Source organism: Humulus lupulus, chromosome 9 (genome assembly GCF_963169125.1).
Source record: "Humulus lupulus chromosome 9, drHumLupu1.1, whole genome shotgun sequence".
In the NCBI taxonomy this organism is placed as follows: Eukaryota; Viridiplantae; Streptophyta; class Magnoliopsida; order Rosales; family Cannabaceae; genus Humulus; species Humulus lupulus.
The window spans coordinates 51,017,156-51,039,996 of NC_084801.1; the positions used below are offsets into that span (position 1 = coordinate 51,017,156).

The window sequence follows — 22,841 nt, forward strand, 5'->3', positions numbered from 1 at the left end:
CTTTCCAAACATGATTGGTAACATTAGGTGTTACATAGGACATGAAACTTTGTTAATATTTTATGGAAATAAAAGTGGTACATTTTTTTAAAATAAACTATGGTTTCGACATAGCTAGGGAGTTTCTCTTCTAAATGTTATTTTTATAAAGTGTAAAATTGTTCTCCATGAATTTGTGAAACAGGTAACATGACTTTAGAAAGCTAAAATAAGAAATAAAATTATTCATTTAATATTAATAGTATTCGGCCGAGTATAGAATTTTAAGTTTCGATTTGTTTAAAATTCTTATGTGATTAAATTTATGATTGTATGTACAAATAGTAGCATGATAAGTGGTATTTCATGTATTATGAGTTCTGTGAAATTTTTTGGTTTCGGCATAGGCACTTAGAAAGTTTACAAAGTTCATGCAAACTTTTGTGATATGCTTGTGTGAGTATTAATTGTGATTGAGACCAAATTATACTTGCTATGTTTAGGCTTTTGATCAAGTAGTCCTGTGCTATTTGGGTTTTTGTGCTTGGACTGAGGTAAAAAAGTTAGCTTGATTTCTGTTTTGTTTTTTTTTTTTTAGATTGACTCTAGTCATGAGATATGTATGGATTTTGTTGTGTTTGCTTTTCCTAGTGATGCATCATTATTAAAGGTAGACGTGTCTAAAGTCTGGACAATAAGGGTGCCAGGTAAGACATGGGCAATATGGGTGTCATGATCTTATGTTGTATGTTTGTGATTATGTTGCATAGGTAAAATACCATTTTGGCCCCTGTATTTTGACTAAATACTCGACCGGCCCCTAAGTTTTGTTAAATGACAAATCAGACCCTGTATTTTGTAAAACGGAAAAAAATAGTACCGTGGGCCTGATTTTGGTCAACCAATTTTTAAATATGACTAAAATACCCTCAAAATTTTTAATTAATGAATTAAAAAAACAAATAAAAATAAGAAAATATAATTAAATAATAAATTTGTTTTATTCAAAAACCATATTCATTAAAACTTAAAAATAATTAAAACAAACTTTCCCAAAAAAAAAAAACAATGACCTTTCAATCTCCTCCCTCCTCCTCCTCCTCCTCCTCCTCCTCTTCTTCTTCTTCTTCTTCTTCTTCTTCTTTTAGATCTGATTCGGGTAGAACATCAGAACTTTGGATAGAGACTAGAGAGGAGGACAGAGCTAGGGGCAGAGCTTCAGGCGTAGCTTGGGACAGAGCTTCAGGCGGAGGATCTCTCAACTAAAGTACTGCCATACCAAAAATACAATGCCCACAACATGAACGTCAAGCACTGAGCAGAACCCATTTCGATTTTGGCCATCCACGAATTTTTCCTCACCTCCTTCCTCGACTCCTCTTGGGCTTCTTCAAACAACTCCAACATTTTTCCCACGCTCCCAAACGAGGTCACGATTCTATGATTGTATACGGCTTCCACGACTATCAGGGTACTCTAGTTCTGGGCATTGACGAAGGGATTTCACCATGTATGCCTCGTTGCTGAGGCGTGAGCACAACGCTCCACTCGAGTTCTTCTCCTGATCGAACCAAGTTGTTTCGAAGGTCAGGATCTTCTTCACCATCCATATCCAGATCTGCTTCATCAACCATTCCCCCATGAAGGCGAAATTATAGTGCTGGAGGGGATTCAGAACGATGGAGATGAGCGAGAGAAAGCAAAAGATCAGGGTGATGGGGAGGAAAAGGCTGGGTAATGGTGAATTTGGGTTTCGTTCTTAGTGGTCGAAGCTAGAGGCTAGAAGATCTGAGTTTGTGAGTGTTCAAAATCTCTTTTATTTTTCTTTTGGTTAAACAGATCGTTGTTGCATCTCAGTTTTTGAATCTCATTTGGTTTATGAATCTGAGTAGAGTTCATTGGTTTTGAAGTTTATTATTGGTTTTTTATGATTTGGATTTTGAAAAGAAAAGGAAGAAGAATTGATGTTATTGAAAAGAAGAACAAAGAACATGAATAACATCTGAGTTTTGAACGGAAACAAAGAACATGAACATCTTCACCTCAGCTTGCTCAACAGATATGAGTTTTGAATTTTTTTTAATTATTTGTGTAAAATCAGATCTGAGATATGAGATTTTGCGTCTTTTGTGTTGTTATTTGGTTGTGATGAAGAAGAGATGAACACTGATAGATCTGCGTTTTTTAAATTTGAAATTTTGTGTTTTTTGTGTTGTTATTTGGTTATGATAATGAGAAGAAGAACAGATTGATAATATTGGTTTTTTTATTTTGTTTTTTACTTTGTTTAATTTTTGTTTTAGTTTTTTTTTAAGATAAACAGGTTTAATTTTTTTAATTAAATTAAAAATATTTACATTTTTTAATTGATTTAATTTTATTTGAAAATCTATTTTTAATTCATTAATTAATAAACCTCGAGGAAATTTTGGTCATATTTAAAAATTGGCTAACCAAAATCGGGCTCAGGGTACTATTTTGTTCCGTTTTACAAAATACGAGGTCTGATTTGTCATTTAACAAAACACAGGGGTCAATCGAGTATTCGATCAAAACACAGGGGACAAATTGGTATTTTCTCTATTGTATATGATCTTATGATTATGATTATGATTATGATCTTACGTTGTATGTTTATGCTTATCACTACACCAAAATACCCCTTTTGTGGCAGTCAAACGCATCAGTCAATGCAGTTGACTGACACCGTTGACCGAGAATTAGCATTTGTGGCAGTTGAGCACTGCCACAAATGCAAGGGTATTAGTGTCAGTTTCAATACTGACGACGTTAATAGGGAAAATTTGCGTCAGTGGCAATATGATGCTGTTAACGGGGACATTAGCGCCAGTGCCCCACTGACGCAAATCTTCTGTTAGCGTCAATTAGGCATTAACGCTAATGCCGTTAGACCCCATTACATATACAACTTCGTTCTTGATTGCCATTTGCCCTAAAAAACTTCTAAAAAAAATTCTCTACATGAAAACCCTCCACACCAGCGAAGCCTCCAACTTTCTTGACCCATTTTGGTGAGTTTTCTTTTTCATTTTTTTTTTTCAATTTTAAGGTTAAATTGATGAATATAATATGTGTTACACCCAAATTTCGAGAATAGAAATTTTGGTCTCGAAAGACAGGCTCGTAAAGTGTAAGCTCAAAATAAGCAAGTGTGCCATTTCATCAGCATTTATGTGAATTGGTTTTGAAAGTCTCACTTAGTATTAAAACAATGACGTTGAAATTGGTGAGCTCGGAACTACGCGCGGTCTCGAAGGTGTCCCGAGGTTACAAGTCAAGTTCGAAGCTGTAATTACAAGCGTTCAACACTTGCATAAATTTCCTAGTTTATTCTTGGTGGCGATCTAGTATAAGTCAAGAAGGTTCGAGCTTGGGCATTGCGAGCTTGGAGAGGATGATCTTGATAAAGTTACTTGCTAAGGTCGAGGCAAACCAAAGTGGCGAGCTCGCGATGATTAGTCGATCTTGAAATTATGTAAGTTATATGTTCGAAGTTGGTAATCTAGTTTGAATACGATTATTGTTTGAAAATCCCTATATCTAGGGGATTTGTTGTAATCTGCTATTAAATACCGATTACCATGGGATATTATGTAATTAAGAGCATTTATTTATATTTATTTGAAATTTGAATGATAACTTCCTGAAATAAGAGATAAGATATTTTGTAAACCAGTCTATAAATAGACTGGAGAAATTCATTTGTAGAGAGGCTGAATTTGGTACTGGGAATACTCTATTAAATTGCTTTCTAAAAGCTTTGGGAGAATTCCACGATTGAATAATATAGACTCGTAGACTAGGTAAATTTTGACTACTGAACCACGTAAAATATCGTGTGTTTTTCATTGATTTTTTATAATTTTGTGTTTATTGCTCTCCTTTTCTAAGTTGACAAAAAACGGTGTCAACAGTTTGGTGCTTTCATTGAGAGCCATTAAACAAAGCGTTAGCCAGTTTAATAAAAAAACCTCCTTAATTATCAATGCCCACCGCAAACTACCCTAGCACTGGTGAATGACCATTGCCCCAGATACAAAAGGAGCAAACTCCTCGCACCGAAGACTATCCACGACGACCTGGAAAGTAGCCCATGGCTGACCCGAGCCCTGAAGAAAGAAGTGATTCATCCGATTCCTAGGGGCCACCTATTCCCAGGCTTGATGAGGATCTTCACTATAATCCGAAAAGATATGTTCCTATTGTGGAATTGGAGAATTGCCAATTGCGCAAACAATTGGCAGATGCGACAAAGCGCAATGAGGAATTAGCCAGACAGGCTGCTGAGGCCCAGACACCACCCCGGAGACCTAGAGGACGTCCTCAAGGGAGCACGGCTGCTAGGAGGGCGAAACAAGGGATGCATCAGGATCAGCCGAGGCCCCGGAGAAACACCGGGCTAAGGCCACTGACAACCCGACTGCGGAGCTGTCAACGGGGATAGGGAATAACCGAGCTCCTCCAGTAACTCAGAACCCGAATCCCAAAGCTGTAAGAAACAACCCAGAACCTGTCCGAGCCAGCTCTGGGCCATCTAGGCCCAACAATGGGAGGCAACCACTGTCACCCATAAGACAACCAGCATCTCCAATAAGGTACCCCTCACCAGTCTAAGAGGTCCCACGACCTGCACCACAGACGTCGTCTCGCAGTGGCAGTCGGGATGGAAACCAATAGGCCAGACCCGGACAGGGGAATGGAAGGGAGGCTACCCGGGAGCATAGAGCTCCTCAACCTTCAGGAAGACAGGTTTCAAGATCACAAACAGATGGGGTGAGGAGGCCAGTAGGGGACCCAACTTGTAATCACCTAGCCTCGCAGCTAGAAAGAGTTGTAAGCTTCGCAAGCACAAGCTCGGATTACACTCGGTCCGTAAGCATATATAATACTAAACCTAGACATACAGGGAATTGGGGAAATCATCCTGATCTGCGGGATCACCTGAACCATAATTGGGGGCAAGGTAATCCCCCAAACCTTGATCTGCGAGACCATTTGAATGGTCGTAAGCAGTCAACGTATAACCCTATGCTGAGACAAGGAGCTAGAGTTTTTATTAACAATGATCAGCTCCCTCAAGCTCAAGCTCAACCCCCAGTGGATCTAGTCCAAGAGAGGATTGATCAGTTGGAAAGGGCATTCAGGCTCTTGTAAGACGACTGGAGCATAGATAAGGCAAAAGAGTCTGATGAGGAGCTCGATCCTTTTGCCCCGCATATTTCTAACACCCCATTTCTACAAGGGTTTAGGATACCCCATGTAGCACCATTCGATGGAAACTCAGACTCATACAGTCATCTGAGCACTTTTAATACCATCATGTGAACCAGCAATGTTGGCTACGAGCTCTGATGCATGTTGTTTCTAGCTACTCTCACGGGACCAGCAAAAAATTGGTTCGAGAAGTTTCGAAGACATTCGATCTCGTCCTGGGATCAATTAGCAAGAGAATTTAAAAAATAATTCAAGGCTATGGTTGGCATCAGGCCCGAAGCCTCGACCTTGACCAATGTCCGACAACAGCAAGGGGAGTCACTGAAAAGTTACCTTACAAGGTTTAATATAGAGGTGGCTCGAGCTCGTAATGTCGATGATAGTGGCCACTTAATGGCTGTCAGATCTGGCATACTACCAGGGAGTCCCCTTTGGGAAGATTTACAAAGGAAACCGATTAGGTCATTAACCGAGTTCAACCGAAGGGCCCGGAGGTTTGTCAATGTGGAAGAGGCGAGGTTAGCATTAAACCTGACCCCCCAGCCCATGACTACAACGACAAACGTTAACTCAGCCTCGACCTCAGCGGCCCCATCAACGTCAAAATCCTCCGGGGATAACCCTTCTATAAGGAAGAAAAACGAAGGGAATAACCCAGACGCTGATGGAGGGAAAAAGAAGAAGGGAGACAAGTATTTCCCAGTCTACACAGTGTATACCAAGCTCAATGAGACTTGGGAAAAAATATTTCTAGCCAATGAAAATCAGGTCTCGTTCAGGCGACCTGACCAAATGCGGAATCAGAAGGCAAAAAGGGACTTCAATAAATACTTTAGATTCCACAGAGACATTGGACACACAACTGATGAGTGTCGACAACTGAAAAACGAGATCGAAGGCTTGATCTCGAGGGGATATTTCAGACAGTATGTAAGAAACTGAAATTCCAATCAGGCCTCAACAAATCAAAGGGCAGCAGCTGCACAACCTGGCCAACAGAATAACTCCCAAGTACGGGAGGATGAGTGACCTCCTCCAATTGATGTAGAAGATGTAGTAACCATCTCAGGGGGACCTCATATTGCAGGTTCGGGCAGGAACACCTGAAAGAGATACGTTAACGAGCTTAATACTGGAGATGGTTCTCCCTAGAAAAGGGTTGAAACTCAACCCAGCACATTTACTGAAGAGGACACGTCACACGTCCAATTTCCTCACAATGACCCCCTGGTCATTACTCTTTAGCTCACGAACAGGAGGGCACGCGCGGGTCCTGATTGATAACGAGAGCTCGGTGAATATCCTTTACAAGACCACTCTAGAAAATATGGGACTCGCGCTTCACAATTTGAAAGCATGTGCAACGACATTGTACGAATTTTCAGGAGAAGGGATTGCCTGTACGAGATCCATTGAACTCCCCATGACCTTGGGAGACTATCCAGTCTCGGTAATCAAGATGAGGGAGTTCGTGGTGGTGGATACCCCGTCGGCCTACAACATACTACTCGAGAGACCTGCCCTGATTGGGCTGGGGGCAGTATCGTCTGTCAGGCATCTGGCCATCAAGTTCCTGACTTCTAGTGGCATCGAGATGTTGAATGGAGACCAGCTCGTAGAAAGGGAAAGCTACAACATTTCCATGAGAGCAAAAAATCAAACAAGTGCCCAGGCACTTGTAGTTATTTAGGAGATGGACAGATCCATCTTCGAGAAAGAAGAGGAGATTGACCCCAGAGAAGAAGAAACGGTTGATCTCGAACCACTGGAAGAGCTCGAGGAAGTAGAGCTCGATGAAAAGGATGCCACGAAGGTGGTAAAAATGGGCAATAACCTTTCTGAGAATGCAAGATAGCAATTAATTTGCTTCTTGAGATAAAACCAGGATGTGTTCGCATGGTCGCACTCGGACATGGTCAGAATTAATCTGAATGTCATAAGCCATGCACTAAACATTGATAAGAGCTTCCCGCCAAAGCAGCAAAAATGAAGGCTCCTGGACGATGACAGAAAGAATGCCCTAAAAGAAGAGGTCGAGAGGTTAAAAGCAAACTAATTCATACGAGATGCTTTTTATCCTGATTGGATCGCCAATCTAGTGTTGGTCCCAAATCCCAACGGCAAATGGTGAACATGTATCGACTACTCAGATCTTAACAAGGCGTGCCCTAAAGACTGTTTCCCCTTACCTCGGATAGACCAGTTCGTAGATGCCACTGCAGGTCACGGAATCATGTCGTTCATGGATGCTTATTCTGGATATAACCAGATTGCCATGCATGCGTCGGACCAAGAACATATGAGCTTTATGACCGATAAAGGATTGTATTGCTGCAACGTCATGCCTTTTGCGCTCAAAAACACTGGAGCCACATACCAAAAGGTTGGTAAATAGGATGTTTGCTGAACAAATAGGGAATAACGTGGAAGTTTATGTGGACGATATTTTGGTCAAATCTAAACATAACAATAACCATGTGGATGATCTCGCTGAGTGTTTTACCGTACTTTGGAAATACAACATGAAACTTAACCCACAAAAATGCTCATTCAGAGTATCTTCGGGTAAGTTCCTTTGATTTATAGTAAATGCACGTAGAATACAGGTTAATCCAGACAAGATTAAGGCATTGATAGACATGCCCTCACCTAAAAAACATAAGGATTTCCAGAGCCTAACTGGACGAATGGCGGCCTTAAGTAGGTTTATCTCAAAATCTACAGACCGGTGTCTTCCATTCTTTATTCTCTTAAGAGGGGGCAAAAAATTTGAGTGTTCGGAAGAGTGTGAGCTCGCATTTCAAGGCCTTAAGAAACACCTCGTTGAACCACCAATCTTGTCCAAGCCTATTACAAGGGAGATTTTGTATCTATACCTCGCTACAACCGAGCATGCCATTAGTGCAATACTAGTACGGCAGGATAAGAAAATACAAAAACCTGTATACTACGTCAGCAAAAGATTATTGGGGGCAGAATTGAGATACCCATTAATGGAAAATATGGCTCTCAGCTTGATACACGCATCTCGAAAGCTCCGACCCTACTTCCAAGCACATCCTATTCATGTGTTAACTGACCAGCTACTACGGCAAGTTTTGTCCAAGCCAGAAGCATCCGGAAGATTATTAAAGTGGGTTGTCAAACTCGGATAGTTCGAGATCACATATCACCCTAGAACGACAATCAAAGGACAGGTTCTGGCAGATGTTATTGTCGAATGTACCGGGATCTCCAACGACAAAGTTGTAATCCCAGCCCGCGAGCTGTGGAAACTTTATGTCAACGTATCTTCTAACGAAAATGGATCGGGGGCAGGTATCATATTAATTACCCCAACAGGTTATCGTTTCCACTCAGCTCTAAGGTTCGGCTTCGAAGCATCAAACAACGAGGTTGAATATGAGGCGTTACTAGTAGGACTTCGAATAGCCAGAGAGCTCAAATCAAAGGCTATACATTTCTATAGAGATTCGCAACTTTAGGTTAACCAAGTCTTGGGTGAGTATCAGGCTCGTGGCATAAAATGGCCACGTACGTAGAGAAAGCAAAAACTCGCACAGTTTGAGTTTTACGCTATAGAGCAAGTCCCCTGAGAACAAAATTCAAATGCAGATGCATTGGCCAGGCTCGCCACAGCTAACGAGGCTGATACATTGAACGTGGTCCCAGTAGAGTTTCTACCGACCCCGAGTATTAACGATCCTGACGAAGAAGAAGTGCGCATTATTGACTCGCAACCAACTTGGATGACCCCAATATTTGACTACCTCGAGATCGGAAGTCTCCCAGCAGACCAGAACGAGTCTAGAAAGTTGATGTATTAAATCCCAAGATACACTATTGTGGAGGGGAAGTTGTATAGAAGGGGGTGCCCTATGCCATTACTTCGATGTGTAACTCCACCCGAGGCAAAGAAGATTTTAGAAGAAATCCATGAAGGGTTTTGTGGAGATCACACTGGGGGACATAGTCTATCCAAAAAGGTGATAAGGCATGGGTATTTCTGGCCCACTATCAAGGCAGACTCATTCAAATGTGTCAAACAATATGATAAATGTCAATGATTTGCATCAATTCCACGAGCTCCACCCACCGAGCTTACCATGATGAGCTCCCCATGGACATTCGCAGTATGGGGTATTGACCTCAATGGCTCATTGCCAACTGGAAAAGGTGGGGTAAGGTACGTTGTAGTCGCAGTTGATTACTTTACAAAATGGATCGAAGCTGAACCCTTGGCCACTATTACCTCGAAAAAAGTCCTAGACTTCGTTGTAAAAAATATCATCTGCAGATATGGGATGCCCAGAAAAATAGTATCAGACAACGGAACCCAGTTCGACAATGATCTTTTTACCCATTTCTAGGGAAAAATGGAATAATAAAAAGTTTCTCCTCTGTGGCCCATCCCTAGACAAACAGCTAGGTCGAAGCAGTCAACAAAACCTTAAAAAGCTCCATAAAGAAAAAGGTTATAAGAGGCAAAGGGGTAATGGTCTGAGGAGTTGCCCCAAGTCTTGTGGGCTTATAGAACCACAGCACAGACCTCAATGAGGCATACTCCCTTCTCCCTAGCTTATGGATGCGAGGTCATGTTGCCTATTAAGGTCGAAATCCCTACAATAAGGCGCCACGCGTACAATCAGGCCTCAAACCAATCTCAGATCGAAGAAAGTCTAGACCTCATTGAAGAAAGACAAGATGAAGCCCAATTGAAAAATGTTGCATACCAGCAACGAGCTACTAGATATTTTAACAAGAGGGTTCGAAATAGAAAATTCGGATTGGGAGACCTGGTGCTAAGGTACGTATTTTTAGCTACACGAGACCCGTCTGCTGGGGTACTTGGGCCTAATTGGGAAGGGCCTTACGAGATCGAGTCTATCATTCAACCTGGAGTGTATAAACTGGCAAGGTTAAACAGAGAGTTGGTTCGACGAGCTTAGAATGGTGAACATCTACGACCTTATTATCAATAATGTAGGAATGTTTTAATTGTAACCAAGAAAGTGCTTGATTTTTTTGTACTTTTTATAAATAAAATTCTAAAAGTTTGTTCAAAAGTTGTTTTTTCTTTTTAATGTTGTGCTTTTTTGCAAACCCTCTTAATTCAATAACCTACAAGCACACTCATAGGATATTAAGGGGGCATAAGTGGTATACGGTCATATCATTGGTTTGAAAAAACATATAACATAAAGAAAGTGTCTAGATTATTAACCAAACACATGGAGCTAAAAATGTCTAGATTATTAACCCGACTTGAAAATCTAGAAGTGTATGGATTATAAACCAAACACACGAGCTAAATTAGTTTGGAATAAACCAGCTACGCAACTAAGTCGACTCCAAGGCTGGAAAGTGTTGCAAATAAGTCTTGACCTTGTAACCTCGAGGACGTACTTAAGGATGAGAAAAAGTGACTAGAAAAGCAAATATAACCAAACTACAAAAATTACATGCCAATTAAGTACTTTCGAGTACATGGTGAAAGTAAGGTTCGGCCTTCACAATAACGAAGTCGAGCATGGATACTTTGAATAAACTATGCATGAATGCATTGAAATTCGAGTTTAAATCCAATAGATGTGTTTGTGCAAATAAACAAATATAAAAGCAAGTCTTTAATATTAACATGCTCGAAATATTTCCACCCAAAAATGTAAAGCATAATATTAAGGCAAAAAGCTGAAAGTAAAATCAAATGCATGAAGATTTTCGAGCCAGAGAATCGTGTGCATAAAGATTAAAATTACTATTTAATGATAATAAAAATAGCTCTAAATAGAGCTATAAATTGTCTTCACCCCAAGGACACATATATATAAAAAATATATAGTGATAATTACAAAAATCATAATGGGACGCAGCCCATGAACTCGGCCTCATGGGTCAAACGCCTCCCCAACTGGAGTGTTAGATGCCTTTGTTGCCTCCTCAGCTTTGAGTTTGGCCTCCTCTTCCTCAAGTCGAGCTTTCCATTTGGCAACAAATTCGTCCTCGAGGTTGGCTAAGAAGCTGGTGTCGAGGTCGGGATTGTTCACCCAAATCTGGTACATCGCCATGTCGACGACGCGGTCCTTCTTGGATTTGAACTCCTCCATGAGGCGAGTTTTCTCACCTTCGATTATCTCGAAGGTCGCCTTCTTTTCCTCCACCAACTTAACATTTAGTTCTCGAATTTCATTAATCTCAGAGTCTTTCTCCTTGATCTCCAAATTCTTAGCCTCAACCTCTTTCAAGCTCACCACCATTGTTGATTCGAGGCCAGACACCTTCTGGGCATTCTCCAGGGAAGCCTCCAGCTTCAGCTCAAGTTCGGACACCTTCAGAATGGCTGCATCCCTTGCCACCACCTCCAGTTTCGCTGCTTTGAGCTCGTCCGTGAGCTTCAGCTGGGCATCTTTGGTTTCTTGTGTATGTGCCCTGCTCGCGGCCACCTCGCTGTTCAACTTGAAGTTGTGTTGAACAAATGATGCAAATGCTTGTACACAAAAATAAATATGAGTTAATTAATCATAAAATCTAAGTCAGTTCAGTACAAGAAGGTTACAATAAAATTAACTTATTGAGGCGAGAAGCTCGCCATCCTTATCAAAGATGGTGTTGGCATCGTGGCAGGAGGTTAGGAACTCTCATTGTGGGGCGCCAAGGCTGCTGAGACTTTGACCCACTTGGGACAAGACATCCGAGCCTAGATTGACTCCGTGCAACCCAGCTGGATTGTCGAGCACATGTTTCAGGACATGAGTTGAGATCGTTCAGAAACATTCCTGTGTAGGGGCTTGTTTTTTCTGGGGTGCAGGGGCTTGCTGGGTCAGTTGGGCGGCAGGAGGTGGCAGGGTGATGGAAGGCACCACTGGCTCGATTTCGTTATTCAATCCGACCTCGGAGGTAGGGTCGGCTGCTTGATCCAAGTTCTGAGCCACCGAGGCTGGAGGGGCCACCTTAGGCCTTTTGGGCATCTTTGAGGGGCGACCTCCCCGTTGGGACGCCCATTGGCGCTTGCTCGCCTTTGCAACCAATGTTCGGTTGAGCACGTTGTCGATATCGGAGTCCATTTCACCTGAAAAACACAAAGGTCACACTTTAGTGATCGAGCGTAGGTTACTAAAAGAAGCAAGACTAAGGATAATATAAACCTAACTAGTACTCTCAACAGAGCTTGAGCTCGAGGACCAGGAAATTCCCCTATCTTCTGAAGACGCTGGGATAGTCCCATCTCTATAGGTGGGAGATAACCTTGAAAGGTCCCTATATATATTAGTTACGTATTGAACGGAAACCCCATCCCAGACTTCGTTTAGACTATACATGGTTTGATACTACCCTGACCAACTATCGAACCTGCAAACTCTATGATCTACCCATGGCCATACAAAGAAATTATCCCTAGGGTCCTCAAAGAGGATCAATACGTTGGGTTTGTGCTTAAGCAAAGAAGGAGACCACATGGAGGAGTCGAGCACCACTTTACCTCCATTACCCGAGCTTGGTAAGGCTTCGTCATGAGCTTCGTTGCCTGAGATAGGTCGATCGTGTCAGCGACCTACAAGGGCATGGGACCACGAGCTCGAAGATCTCCTCCTAGGGGGGAGTCTGTCAGTAGGAAGCAGCACGTGGTCCTACCTCAAATACTTGCAGTAAGCTTAATCATCCGTAGATTGGCCTTCTTCTAAGAGGTCGCAGGCTCAAAGCCGGTCTTCGTGGAGTAGGTAGGACAAGGATTGTAACGACCCAAATTCGCTAATAAGGCTTAAGGGCCTTGATTAGTGTGCCTGGAGGGCATAATGGGAATTATGTGTGACTTTGATGAGTAAATGCATGATTATGATTTAAAGCATGATATATGACTATTTGAATATTTGAGATGCATGACTATGTGTATTAGTATGCATGTAGGCCCTGATTAGGTTAGAAGAGCATAATCGTAATTTTGGCCAGTGTGGGCATAAATGTATTGATATATGTCATAATTGTCGAGACCACATTATTATGTGGATATATCTATGATCTGTGACTTGAGACGATCCTAGGGAGCAGATTAGCGGAAAAGTCATGGCGGGGATTTATACTCGGCTCGGGGTGAGCCTAGGGGTATAAATGGGAATTTAGTGAGTATATTGGGTTTTTACATTGAGGAATATTATTGGTGATTAATTAGGTATCGGGAATCAAGCAGTAAATATTAGAGACACTCAATGAGTTAGTGGGAATTGGGGTGAAATGACTAAAATGCCCTAAGAGGATTAAAGGGTTAGAATTAAAAGGGAGAGCATAATAGTCATTTGGCTTACAGGAGTTAAGTGTTACTAAGGCTTTATGTTAGTGGAAGTTGTAGAAAAGTATAGAAGTCTGAAAGAGAGAAAAGAAGGAAAAGAAAGAAAAGAGAAAAGGAAGGGAAAACAGAGTTGTATTCTCTATGTTCGATTTGTGGTTCTCTCATCACTTTTCCTGGGTTTTCTTGGAGCAAAGCTCAGTGGAGAGCTGGGGTAGGCTAAGCATCAAGGATCCTAAGCTAGGCTTGGAGAATTGGCAGAGGTTTAGCAAGAACACCCTAACACTTGAGGTAAGGCTTTGTGGTTTCTTCAGTTTCTGGTTTTGGTTTTTGAACTATGGTGTATAAGCTAGATTTGATGGGAACTTTAGGGAATTCAGACCAAAGGGTGAGGAAGAGCAAGCTAAGGAGGTGTAGAGGTTGTCTTGAAATCGAAATCCCATTAAAGGTATGAATTCTAAGCTTCTAACTTTGATGTTTTGACTGGTTTCTGCTGAGTTTCTGAGCTTAGGGATGGCTATGGTGAATTTTGAGATTAGGGATGCATGTGGTTGGGTTTTGAGTATTTGGGGTGCTTGGGATGAGTGGAGTATGTTCATAAGGTTGTTTTTGAGTTTTGTGAAGGTTTGGAGAAGTTTTGGTTGAGTTTGGTTCGAGGAAATTGCAGGAGGGAAAAATTGGAGATTGCCTGTCTGTGACTAGCGCTACAGCGCTAGCCTTTGGGCGCTATAGCGCTAGGCCAAGCTTCCTGGGGGATTTTGCTTCTTTTTGTAGCGCTGTAGCGCCTCCTAAGAGCGTTGTACCGCTGCCCTATTTTCAGAAGGGGATTTTAGGGTTGTTTGCAAGGGTTTTTGACCAAGGGTTTGGGGTTTGATTCCACCACCTTGTTTGGTGGAACTAGGACTTCCCGGGGGTTCGGGATTGGCCCGGAGGCTAGATTTTGGACTTGAGGATTGATGATGACTTTGGCCTATGGTTGTGTTTAGGTGAGCACTAGGGCTCGAGGGGGATTGTGCTCAAGGAGTCGAGTGATCAAAGCTAGCAAATTGAAAGGTAAGAAATCTGCACCCGACTATATGCTTGTGATGGGACTAAGTGCTCCCGATATTTGTATTATGTCAATGATGGTATCATGCCATGGGACATGTGATAGCGGCCTAAGAGTGCCGTACACAATATTTGCGCACAGGGCGCGGCTTGGCCACTGGTAGCCGAGGACAGCTTAATATTCACTGAGCTTGGTTTAAGCGGGCCAGAGTCAGTGGGATAACGGAGGGAGCGGCCTGAGGTCGCTAGCCCTAGTTATCATTTGTGAACTGATATATGGTATGAGTTGATATTTTTAGTATGTGGAATACTTGATTATACTTAATACTTATATGGTTGAGAATATGTGATGCAATATGAGATATTGATTTGTCTATTGATTGCTTATGCTCTGCTGTTATGTTTTCTTGCTAGGCCTTGGCTCACGGGTGCTACGTGGTGCAGGTAAAGGCAAAGGCAAGCTGGTCCAATCTTGAGATCGAGAGCTGCGGGGTTGAATGTACATAGCCAGCTGATCGATCGCCATGGTCGAGAAGTGGATCAGGACAGGGATTGCCTAACTGTCTGTTTTGCCTTAATATGGCTTGATTTTATACTTAAACCTTATGACTTTTGTAAATGGTCATTAAACTTATTATTTTTGGGATCCCGTGTAAACAGATAATGTTTCTTAATGAACAACGTGACTTTTAAGACCAAAACATTTTAACCATAGTTCCTTTATAGTTTCAATAGCACGTTTCAATTTAAACGACTTGATTAGCAAATCTAGCACTTTATAAACACACAGTGTAACGGTCTTGGCTATCTAGGGCGTTACAACTTTGTATCAGAGCGTCCTAGGTTTATGGGTCCTGAAGACTGGCTGGATATGTACATTCGCCGCAAGAGACAAGCTCAACTCAGGGTTTGGTAATTGTATATACATGATAATGTGCTTAAATGATTTAAGTAAGATATGATTGTTGATATCTATCTAATGAATAGTGAGCATGAGATACTGATAGGGCCTGGCCCTTGACTATTGCATGATGCTATTGAGGCTTGCTTATTAGCACTGCTATGCATGTGAATGAATATCTGGATAAATTTCTATGCTTTGATTGCTTGTGAATGATTGGAGTTCCAGTAATGGATTATGAAAGGATTTTTACCCTGTCATTATAGCCTAATTGTCGAGTCGTTGGTTGTAGATTGACTTGAATAGTTATGTGTTCAAGAAAATCCACGCGACTAGCCGGCAGGTCCGGTGCTAGAGATAATGATCAGGGCCAGACCCCTCCGCTAGTCCCTGAGAACTGGCAGCAGTTAATGGCAGACATGCAGGCTCGGCTTCAGAGCCAAGATGAACATATTCGAATTCTGCAGCAGCAGGCTCCATCTGGGAGTGTTGCCCCTATTGTGCCACCTGCAATGGTACCGGTAGTGCAGCCAGTTGAGGTTGGGAACAAATGGGAACCGTTGTCTGAGCGGCTCAGGAAGCAACAGCCCCCGATCTTTGAGGGAGGACCAGATCCCCTGAAGGCTGAGCAGTGGATGACTATGGTCACTACCATTCTTGATTTCATGAGGGTAGAAGGACATGACAGGGTGGCCTGTGCCACTTATATGTTGAGGGAGGATGCCCGAATTTGGTGGGAGGTGGCATCACAAACTAGAGATGTTTCTGCATTGACTTGGGAAGGGTTTAAGGACTTGTTTAGTCAGAAGTATTATAATGTTTCCATCAGGGCAGCAAAGATAAATGAGTTCGTGGGGCTGGTTCAGGGCAGTATGACAATTACAAAATATGCCTTGAAGTTCGACAGACTTATGAAGTTCGCACCGGATCTTGTGCCTACTGATGCAGCTAGGCAGGACAGGTTTATCAGAGGGCTAAATGCTATGATAGCCCAAGATGTAAGAATTACCACAGTTCCTGGAGGGACAACTTATGCCCAGGCTGTGGAGAAGGCTCTTACCGCTGAGGAAGCAGAGAATAAGATATGGAGAGAGAGTTCTGTGAGGAGGGAGGGCCACAGGGTGGTGCCTCCATATTCTGGTTCAGGTAAGGGTGGAGGCCCCAGTGATTTGAAGAGGAAGACCCCTGAGGCTTCGACCGTTCCTGGTTCTGATCGGAGAGGTCGGGGTACTCAAGGTGGCCGTCAGGGAGGCGATGACACATGGAGGACTTATCCGGAGTGCACGAGATGCAGGAGATGCCATCCGAGTGAGTGTCAGGCTAAGGCCTGCTATGTGTGCGGGGTGGTGGGACACCTCAGGAAGGATTGCCCGACGGTGAAGAAGGGGGAGATAGGGAAGGTGGACAGCTTGACTCCAGCTCGAGTGTTCACCCTGACGCAGGCGGAGGCCGAGGCTAGTCCCTCGGTAGTGACAGGTCAGCTTTCTAGTGTTGGCATTCCTTTTACTGTGTTGACTGATTCTGGTGCTACGCATTCGTTTGTATCTGATAAGGTGATTGATAGGTTGTGTAGACCTAGTGAGTATAGTACTTCAGGGTTTGGGACTATTTTGCCTACAGGAGAACTGGTAGTATCTAGGAGGTGGATTAGAGCACTGCCAGTGATAGTTGATGGTAGGGAGTTGTCAATAGACTTGATTGAATTGAGTATGGAGGACTTTGATATGATTTTAGGTATGGATTGGCTGGTTAGATATGGAGCTACCATTGATTGCAGGAAGAAGATGGTGACCTTTGAGCCAGAGGGCGAGGAACCCTTTGTTTTTGTGGGAGCGGTGCATGGACCCCGCGTACCCAGGATATCCGCATTGAGAGCCAGATACTTGTTACAGGGTGGACGTATAGGCTTTCTGGCTAGTGTGGTGGATACCACCAGAGTTTCACCAGTAGGACCAGAGGAGACCAGATTAGTTTGCGAGTTCTTGGATGTGTTTCCTGAGGATTTGTCTGGGTTGCTGCCATGTAGAGAGATTCAGTTTGTCATTGAGTTGGTACCAGGGATAGAGCCAGTGTCAAGGGCACCATATAGGATGGCACCGGCAGAACTGAAAGAATTAAAGATACAGCTGCAAGAGCTTCTGGATTTGGGGTTCATCAGACCTAGCTACTCTCCATGGGGTGCTCCAGTTCTGTTTGTGAAGAAGAAGGACGGGACTTTGAGAATGTGCATCAACTACCGAGAATTGAACAAGTTAACTATCAAGAATAAGTATCCCCTACCAAGGATTGATGACTTGTTCGATCAGCTGCAGGGTAAGACGGTGTTCTCAAAGATTGATCTTCAATCTGGTTATCACCAGCTGAGGATCAAGGATGAGGACATACCTAAGACGGCCTTCCGAACTCGGTATGGGCACTATGAGTTCTTGGTCATGTCTTTTGGTTTGATCAATGCCCCAATAGCCTTTATGGATCTAATGAACAGGGTGTTCAAGGATTTCTTAGATTAGTTCGTTATTGTCTTCATCAACGAAATCCTGGTGTATTCCAGTTCAGAGGCAGAGCATGAGCTTCATCTTCGACGGGTTCTTCAGAGGTTGAAGGAGCATCAATTGTACGCCAAGTTTAAGAAGTGTGAATTCTGGTTACCCGAAGTGACATTCCTTGGACATATCGTAGGTGCAGATGGGATTAAGGTGGATCCATCTAAGGTGGAGGCAGTTAGGGATTGGCCGAGGCCAAGGAACGCCTTGGAGGTGCGGAGTTTTCTTGGGTTAGCAGGTTACTACAGACGGTTTGTAGAGGGATTTTCGAAGATAGCAGCACCGATGACAGAATTGACAAGAAAGAATCTAAAGTTTATCTAGTTAGAAAAGTGTGAAGACAGTTTCCAAGAGCTGAAGCGATGACTTATTACAGCGCCAGTGTTGAGTCTTCCTTCGGGGGAAGGGAAGTTCGTGGTTTACTGTGATGCATTGAGGTTGGGCTTAGGTTGTGTGTTGATGCAGAATGAGAAGGTATAGCTTATGCATCACGACAGCTGAAGGAGTATGAGCAGTGGTATCCTACCCATGACTTGGAATTGGCAGCAGTGGTTTTTGTACTGAAGATTTGGTGACACTATCTATATGGGGAGAAGTGCGAGGTATACACTGACCATTAGAGCCTGAAGTATTTCTTTACACAGAAGGACCTGAACATGAGACAGAGGTGTTGGCTAGAGTTGGTAAAGGATTATGATTGTGATATTCTTTACCATCCGGGGAAAGCCAATGTGGTGGCAGATGCATTGAGCCGTAGAGGTCCAGGTCAGTTGTATAGTTCTGTTCAGATCTCAAGGGAGTGAGCTGATGAGTTGGTTAGAGCAGGGATAGAGTTGGTGGTAGGCCGGTTGGCCAATATTACTCTGCAGTCGACTCTACTAGAGCGGATCAGAGAGAGACAGTTGGCAGATCCTCAGTTACAGAGGGTTAGAGAGGATGTCTTAGTGGGAGTAGCTAAGGACTATTCTGTTTCTAAGGTTGGATTACTTCGGTATCAGGGGCGGATATGTGTTCCAGCTGATGAGGGGGTCAGACGAGAGATACTAGATGAGTCTCATACGACACCGTACTCACTTCATCCAGGTACCACAAAGATGTATCAGGATCTGCGAACTTTATATTGGTGGCCCGGGATGAAGAAGGATGTGGTGGAGTACGTTGGCAGATGCTTAACCTGTCAGTAGGTGAAAGCTGAGCATCAGCGACCGGCAGGGTTGCTTCAGCCTTTGGGTATTCCTAAATTGAAATGGGAGGACATTACTATGGATTTTGTGGGAGGTTTACCCAGGACAGTGGGGATTCATGATTCGGTGTGGGTGATAGTGGATAGATACACCAAGTCAGCCCATTTTATACCAGTGAGGTCGACATATACTGTGGATCAGTATGCAGAGTTGTGTGTAAGGGAGATCATACGTCTCCATGGGGTTCCTAAGTCTATAGTGTCAGACCGGGATCCTATCTTCACTTCCAAGTTTTGGGGTGGGTTGCAGAAAACTTTAGGGACTCAGTTGAAGTTTAGTATAGTTTTTCATCCTCAGACTGATGGACAGTCTGAAAGGACGATTCAGGTATTAGAGGATACGCTCAGAGCATGTGTGATTGAATTTGAGGGTTCATGGAGTAAGTATCTTCCGTTGATTGAATTTTCGTACAACAATAGTTATCAGTCAACGATTTGAGTGGCTCCCTATGAGATGTTATATGGGAGGAAGTGTAGATCATCCATTCATTGGGATGAAATGGGTGAGAGGAGATATTTGGGACCGGACATGGTTCAGAGGACAAGTGAAGCCATAGAGAAGATTCGGGCTGGAATGCTCGCTTCTCAGAGCAGATAGAAAAGCTACGCTGATCCTAAGCGTAGGGACGTGGAGTTCCAGGTTGGGGACCACGTCTTTCTCCAAGTTTCACCGTTGCGAGGGGTAAGGAGGATTGGAAAGAAGGGCAAGCTGAGCCCTAGATTCATTGGGCCATTCGAGATCTTGGAAAGGATTGGTCAAGTGGCTTACAGATTAGCTTTGCCGCCATCATTGTCTGGAGTTCATGACGTATTCCATGTCTCCATACATCATTGAGGTATGAAGATTTGAAGTAACAGACAGATTTGGTTTATGAGGAGCAACCAGTTCAGATCTTGGATCGAAAAGATAAAGTATTGTGAAATAAGACGATTCCTCTTGTTAAAGTGTTGTGGAGGAATAGTAAGGTCGAGGTGGCGACCTGGGAGCTTGAGACAACGATGCGGGATCAGTATCCCGAGTTGTTCAGGTAAATTTCGAGGACGAAATTCTCATTAGGAGGGGATAGTTGTAACGACCCAAATTCGCTAATAAGGCTTAAGGGCCTTGATTAGTGTGCCTGGAGGGCATAATGGGAATTATGTGTGACTTTGATGAGTAAATGCATGATTATGATTTAAAGCATGATATATGACTATTTGAATATTTTAGATGCATGACTATGTGTATTAGTATGCATGTAGGCCCTGATTAGGTTAGAAGGGCATAATCGTAATTTTGGCCAGTATGGGCATAAATGTATTGATATATGTGATAATTGTCGAGACCACATTATTATGTGGATATATCTGTGATCTGTGACTCCAGACGATCCTAGGGAGCAGATTAGAGGAAAAGTCATGGCGGGGATTTATACTCGGCTCGGGGTGAGCCTAGGGGTATAATTGGGAATTTAGTGAGTATATTGGGGTCTATTTTGACATTGAGGAATATTATTGGTGATTAATTAGGTATCGGGAATCAAGCGGTAAATATTAGAGACACTCGAGGAGTTAGCGGGAATTGGGGTGAAATGACTAAAATGCCCTAAGAGGATTAAAGGGTTAGAATTAAAAGGGAGAGCATAATAGTCATTTGGCTTACAGGAGTTAAGTGTTACTAAGGCTTTATGTTAGTGGAAGTTGTAGAAAAGTATAAAAGTCTGAAAGAGAGAAAAGAAGGAAAAGAAAGAAAAGAGAAAAGGAAGGGAAAACAGAGTTGTATTCTCTAGGGTCGGTTTGTGGTTCTCTGATCACTTTTCCTGGGTTTTCTTGGAGCAAAGCTCAGTGGAGAGCTGGGGTAGGCTAAGCATCAAGGATCCTAAGCTAGTCTTGGAGAATTGGCAGAGGTTTAGCAAGAACACCCTAACACTTGAGGTAAGGCTTTGTGGTTTCTTCAGTTTCTGGTTTTGGTTTTTGAACTATGGTGTATAAGCTGGATTTCATGGGAACTTTAGGGAATTCAGACCAAAGGGTGAGGAAGAGCAAGCTAAGGAGGTGTAGAGGTTGTCTTGAAATCGAAATCCCATTAAAGGTATGAATTCTAAGCTTCTAACTTTGATGTTTTGACTGGTTTCTGCTGAGTTTCTGAGCTTAGGGATGGCTATGGTGAATTTTGAGATTAGGGATGCATGTGGTTGGGTTTTGAGTATTTGGGGTGCTTGGGATGAGTGGAGTATGTTCATAAGGTTGTTTTTGAGTTTGGTGAAGGTTTGGAGAAGTTTTGGTTGAGTTTGGTTCGAGGAAATTGCAGGAGGGAAAAATTGGAGATTGCCTGTCTGTGACTAGCGCTACAGCGCTAGCCTTTGGGCGATGTAGCGCTAGGCCAAGCTTCCTGGGGGATTTTGCTTCTTTTTGTAGCGCTGTAGCGCCTCCTAAGAGCGTTGTACCGCTGCCCTGTTTTCAGAAGGGGATTTTAGGGTTGTTTGCAAGGGTTTTTTACCAAGGGTTTGGGGTTTGATTCCACCACCTTGTTTGGTGGAACTAGGACTTCCCGGGGGTTCGGGATTGGCCCGGAGGCTAGGTTTTGGACTTGAGGATTGATGATGACTTTGGCCTATGGTTGTGTTTAGGTGAGCACTAGGGCTCGAGGGGGATCGTGCTCAAGGAGTCGAGTGATCAAAGCTAGCAAATTGAAAGGTAAGAAAACTGCACCCGACTATATGCTTATGATGGGACTAAGTGCTCCCGATATTTGTATTATGTCAATGATGGTATCATGCCATGGGACATGTGATAGCGGCCTAAGAGTGTCATACACAATATTTGCGCACAGGGCGCGGCTTGGCCACTGGTAGCCGAGGACAGCTTAATATTCACTGAGCTCGGTTTAAGCGGGCCGGAGTCAGTGGGATAACTGAGGGAGCGGCGTAAAGGCGCTAGCCCTAGTTATCATTTGTGAACTGATATATGATATGGGTTGATATTTTTAGTATGTGGAATACTTGATTATACTGAATACTTATATGGTTGAGAATATGTGATGCAATATGAGATATTGATTTGTCTATTGATTGCTTATGCTCTGCTGTTATGTTTTCTTGCTAGGCCTTGGCTCACGGGTGCTACGTGGTGCAGGTAAAGGCAAAGGCAAGCTGGTCCAATCTTGAGATGGAGAGCTGCGGGGTTGAATGTACATAGTCAGCTGTTCGATCGCCATGGTCGAGAAGTGGAACAGGACAGTGATTGCCTAACTGTCTGTTTTGCCTTAATATGGCTTGATATTGTACTTAAACCTTATGACTTTTGTAAACGGTCTTTAAACTTATTATTTTTGGGATCCCGTGTAAACAGATAATGTTTCTTAATGAAAAACGTGACTTTTGAGACCAAAACATTTTAACCCTAGTTCCTTTATAGTTTCAATAGCACGTTTTCAATTTAAACGACTTGATTAGCAAGTCTAGCACTTTAAAAACACACAGTGTAACGGTCTTGGCTATCCAGGGCATTACAAGGATCTTCGACCACAGGGCAGTTGAAGCATGGTGTTGACGCGGTTCTTCGCCAACAGATAATTAAGAAAATAAGAGAAAGAGATTAGTGCTTAATAATGAACCGAAACAGATGAATGAT

General features: G+C 42.9%; 1 protein-coding gene across 2 annotated transcripts; it reads left to right on the plus strand.

Moving 5' to 3' along the window:
- The first annotated feature begins 216 nt into the window (after positions 1-216).
- On the plus strand, positions 217-22,327 carry LOC133800487 (uncharacterized). Of its 2 annotated transcripts, none has more exons than XM_062238460.1 (2): positions 217-1,775; positions 14,957-22,327. In XM_062238460.1, exon 2 carries the CDS (start codon positions 15,752-15,754, stop codon positions 17,951-17,953), a length of 2,202 nt encoding a protein of 733 aa, XP_062094444.1. In that variant the 5' UTR covers positions 217-1,775; positions 14,957-15,751; the 3' UTR covers positions 17,954-22,327. The 2 variants fall into 2 exon arrangements, with proteins under 2 accessions (XP_062094444.1, XP_062094443.1); XM_062238459.1 differs by having other exon boundaries at positions 218-1,775; positions 14,987-22,327.
- The last annotated feature ends 514 nt before the right edge of the window (positions 22,328-22,841 follow it).